The sequence below is a fragment of the Antrostomus carolinensis genome, unplaced genomic scaffold (assembly GCF_000700745.2).
Source record: "Antrostomus carolinensis isolate BGI_N321 unplaced genomic scaffold, ASM70074v2 scaffold28521, whole genome shotgun sequence".
Lineage (NCBI taxonomy): Eukaryota > Metazoa > Chordata > Aves > Caprimulgiformes > Caprimulgidae > Antrostomus > Antrostomus carolinensis.
The window spans coordinates 17,704-22,519 of NW_010296703.1; the positions used below are offsets into that span (position 1 = coordinate 17,704).

At 44.5% G+C, this 4,816-nt stretch overlaps 1 protein-coding gene across 1 annotated transcript in view; it reads right to left on the reverse strand.

Annotated features, from left to right (window-relative positions):
• LRSAM1 (leucine rich repeat and sterile alpha motif containing 1) overlaps window positions 1-3,451 on the reverse strand; it is a gene marked incomplete at both ends in the record, with an annotated part of 20,892 nt that extends 17,441 nt beyond the window's left edge. Inside the window, 4 exon segments of the mRNA XM_010178375.1 lie at window positions 1-43; window positions 913-990; window positions 1,776-1,820; window positions 3,395-3,451. The exon segment at window positions 1-43 is cut by the window's left edge and continues 14 nt beyond it. Of these exon segments, the coding sequence (XP_010176677.1) occupies window positions 1-43; window positions 913-990; window positions 1,776-1,820; window positions 3,395-3,451 (223 nt within the window).
• Between the last annotated feature and the right edge of the window lie 1,365 nt (window positions 3,452-4,816).

Below are 4,816 nucleotides of genomic sequence, written 5' to 3' on the forward strand. Positions count from 1 at the left end.
CAGCAGGAAGTGAGGCCAGCTGGTTGTCGTGCAGGTCTAGAACCTGGAAGAGTACACACGTTCATCAAACAAGGTTGGGAAAAGAACTCACAGTGCAAGAAGGAAAGGTCATGAATTATCTAGCAATGAAAATTAAATGGGGCTTTGAAAAGCAGTTTAAGTTTTCAAGGAGACAAAGGCACTTAATTCTTGTAGGTCTTTCGAAAACTCAAGCCTCTGTACATCAATAAACAAACAAAAGTCTAGGGAGAGCAGTGACACCAAGGGAGCTGTTCCACAAAACTGGATGAGCCAACTGGATAAATCACCTCCATGAAGCCAGCCTGGCAGAAAAAGACATTTTCTGCAGGATCAGTGAGTTGAAGTGATCCATGGAAACTGAACTGCTCCAACAACAGCGCTGGCACAGGGAGAGGCAGGACTATGCCTGGAGACCTCTCTCCACAGGGAGAAGTGAGCTGCTGGAATGATTTTACCTCTTGTGGAAGCACAGCACAAGGGTGGTGGAGTTGAAAGCCCTGAGCATTTATACAGCCCCATCACACACTGTCACCCATCACCAGTTTTGTTCACATTCAAATGACCCACCAGTGAGGAAGTGGGATGGATCTACTCCACAGCACACTCAGCCCTGACTGACCACCACCGTGAGAGGCTGTTGAGGGGCAAAGTGTGGGGTTATGAAGAGGATAAATGAGTCCTGGGACTGATTATGATTTTACACAAACTGCTCAGTGACCACCATCTGTCTACCTGGGAGCTGAACCTAGGAAAGGCAGAAGTTCCACACCTTGTTACCGATCCTTGGCGAAGACAGACAGACAGAAGGGATTTATTTGGGCTAGTGTGTTATAATGCAGCTAGAATGCAAGGAAAATAGGCTGCAGATTAACAGTTAAGAGTCACAATTACCTTCACAGTTATGAGACTCAGGAGGCTGCAGGACTTTGGAACTAGAGATGTCAGATTATTCGTATGAATAATCAGCACCTGAGGAGGAAAAAAATCCCAGTGAAACACAAACACAAGAGACACTGCTGTCTAGAACAAGCACATTCGTCAAGATTTAATTGCAGAGGCTGTATAAGAGCTCAATATCTTATTCAGAATCATTCAAAATATTTAAATAGTAAACAGATTTTCATAGAAGGTCAAACATTTAACATGAGATCTAAACAAGAGCCTGGTTCTCTACATGACGAATCTCATTAGATAAGGCTAAGACAGAAACAACCATCTCATCTTTCACAACAGAAGTTAGCTCTAAAGCACAGACAGGATTTGGGGGCCTATGAGAAAGCTGGGGAGGGACTTTTTATAAGGGCAGTTAATGACAAAACAAGGGGAAATGGCTCTAAACTGGCAGAGGGGAGGTTTAGATGAGATATGAGGAAGCAATTCTTTGGTGTGAGGGTGGTGAGACAGTGTCCCAGGCTGGCCAGAGAAGCTGTGGCTGCTCCTCCCTGGAAGTGTTGAAGGCCAGGCTGGATGAGGCTTTGAGCAACCTGGTCTAGTGGAAGGTGTCCCTGCTGCTGGCAGGGGGGTTGGAACTGGATGAGCTTTAAGGTCCCTTCCAACCCAAACCAGTCTGGGATTCTATGATTAGTCCTACCCAAACCACTTTCTATGTAGCATCCTACAAGTGGCCAAATTTATTACAAGTAAACTTCTTCTGAAGCAACACATAAACAACCACATAAAATCATTTCAAACACAACAAAACCACCCAAGCACAATAATAGAATTGTCTTAATAATTTCTGATTGTGACATTACCTTTTTTTGCAAGACTTTACAAGTTGCAAAGGCCCCGTAAGGAACCTAAAAAACAATTAAAAAATATTAGTGTCAGATTTCTCAAGACACCATCTTTGTCAGCACTTCTGCAGGAGCCACCTGCAAAGTGTGAGTAACTAACTTGAATTAAAATGCAAGTGATGATAATTAAAATTACTGGTCCCTGGTTTTGGCCCAGGCAGGATGCCAGTACTTCCCAGTTTAGCTCCCATTTAAACAGCTTACAAGAGCTCTCCACAATACCAGTGTGCCCCACATAGTGCAGAACAGACTGAGGTTTAGGCAGAAGTTCAAATCTTGTGTGATTTAATATTCAATGTGCAGATGACTCAAGAGTTCAGGGATATTTTCAGTTAGTCATCACACAAATGGATTCTATGGTTTTGCAGCCTCGGCAAACACGCTGCAGTGGGCTCAATGAGAAAGGTAAGCAACAGGCAGGTTGTGTTGTGTCTGGCTGAGTGTCTGTTTAGGCTCAGAAAAGGGATATGCCAGCAAATTCAGCCCATGCCAGCCAAGGCTGAGCACCATCACCTGCTCTGCAGCATGGAACTGGCATCAGCCAAACTGCTGTCCAGAGTAAATTTTAAGATCAAATGGATGGTTCATTTTAGTTATTGAAACTGTAAAAAAGAAGACAAGAAAGACAGAGTTTTATGGTACCAATACTGGGGAGCTGCTGGGGATCCAAGACCAGCTGCAGCTACAAATGGAGCTGGCTCAGTGCATCCTCTGTCTGTCACCCTTTTACCCAGACTGGTTCACAGACTGAGCTCACAAACCTACACACAAGATGCTGTTGGCTTCTGATCTTGGAATGAAAGTCCCAAAGTCTCAGCAATGCCATTTCACACTGCACAGCAGACAGCTGTCCTTTCTAGAATGGTCCTAAATCTCTCCCCAAAGAGCAATGCCATATCTTATTAGCCTGCTTGGCATCCTGTGACAAAAGGTTACACAGGTACCAACATTTTAGAAATATGAGCCAACAAATAAAAACTGAAAGTTAAATAAAAATGGGTTTCTGCTTAACAGGCTTGCCTGGCTGCCAGAATGAAAAGCTGTGTCTCCTCTGAAAGCTTGGCAATCTGTCACTAACGGCTCACACTCCAGCAGACAGCTTGTTTCTAATTGAGTTGGCTGCCATAAAAGAAATCAAGCTGGAAGTGAGATTTCCATCCTTAACCAGCAGCCTGGAAGCAGGGATTTACACTCATACAGAAATATAGCCACAGGTGGCAGACTTTGTAGCTCTAACACCAGAAACAGCCAGCCTTTGGCAAATGAATTCCCTTATGACTAGAAAAATTACACCATGAGGTCCCAAACTAGGGTCCTACCAAGGTACTGGCAGAGGGTATGAGACCACGCTGCCATTTCCATCTTGTTGAATGAAAAAGGATTCCCAGGACAGAAATGCTGAAAAAAAGGGGGAAGAAGCCCCCACCTGAAAGAGCTCAGCAGACATAGGAAGAAGTGGAGGAGTAACAAGGTCATTTCTGTCTCAAGGCTCATGGACATGATACTAAATCTGACAGTTGGTAACAAGAAGACAAAGGAATGAGACCTGTGAGCTACCAGAGTTGTAGAGAACATACCTCTGAGAGTTCACATTTGGATATGTCAAGAGTGTCATCAGCACCAGCTTCTTTTGCCTGGAGAGAGAAGACACACATCCAGAGGATCAGACCATGCAGAAATACACGACCTGGTGCTGCACGTTGATTAAACCACCCAGCTGGCCCCTCCCTAGAAAATGCAATTACAGTTCTTGGCTGCAGCTATGGAATTCACTGGAAGCAAATGAGGTGCTGCTACAACTGCAGCAAGAAAAAGCAACCAGGAAACCCAACTGCAGAAAACACCTTTTGGTGCAATAAATTCAATTTCTGCACAAAGAACCAAAGCACATCCTAACTGTGCAATCTGAACTGCAAGCACATGGAAAGGAGATGGTGGGTTCTTGAGTGTGAGAGGCACTTTCTAGGAACATCAGCAGTGCCATCCTAGCCCATGAAGAGCCTGCTGTGTCACTGGCATGTCTCACCAAGCAGACTGAACGTTTTCTGAACTGTACATAAAACACAAAGTAAATTATTATTGCCTTTTTTCCTCCCCTGGGAGCTGCAAAGCCAGCTCTGCTGTGTAAGAGGGAGCAAGGGCTCACTACTTCTGTACAAAAGTGGTTTTCCTTGTTCAAATCAACTGTATCCAAAGCAGCTGCTAACAGCAAAGAAACTGGACAATCCTCACTGGGAGAAGCGTTGCATCTCTGGAATTATTTCTTAAATAAAAGGTACTGCACGAGGCAATAAAACCTGCTTGTGTTAGTGTCTCTGTTAAGTCTTCAGCACTGGGATCTGACCCTAAACTAAGTGCATGCAACGTACAGATTGAGCTGTCCCTCCACAGGAGCTGAACAGAAACCCTCCAACTGAATAAATTCAGTAAAACTGGTTTCCTCATTGGTACATAACAAAGCTTTCCTTTCCAAAATACCTTACAGACATCCAACAGGCATAATCTTATCACTTTTAAAATGCAGGTGCCTCTGGGGTAGAGCACAGCAGATCCCCCATGACAGCACTGGTCCACAGCTCCTACAGCAGAATAGGTGAAATAATTCAAAAGAAAATTGTTTTCAGAAAGCCAGCTTTAAATCTGTGGCTGTTAAAAGGCAGGTAGGTCTGCAAACTTCACTGGCGTGACAGCAATCTGCTGAGGATCCACCCCAGAGGATCCTGGCTACATCCTAGTCCAGGAAAACAAATAGTAACTTTTAAAAATGTAATCCTCTGAATGACAGGAAGAAAATAAATAATAATAATAAGCAAAGAGGGGCACATGGAAAGTCAGGTATGATGGGAAAGGGGATGTCACAGGTTCCTCAGTAGGAAAAGCAAACTGGGAGATCCGTAAGAGCGAAGGGGCACAGAGGAGAAAGGAGTGACGGTGTCCCAGGTGCAGCCTGGCAGCTGGGATGGGGTGGAGGACGTGATTCTGCCCCTCTACTCCACTCT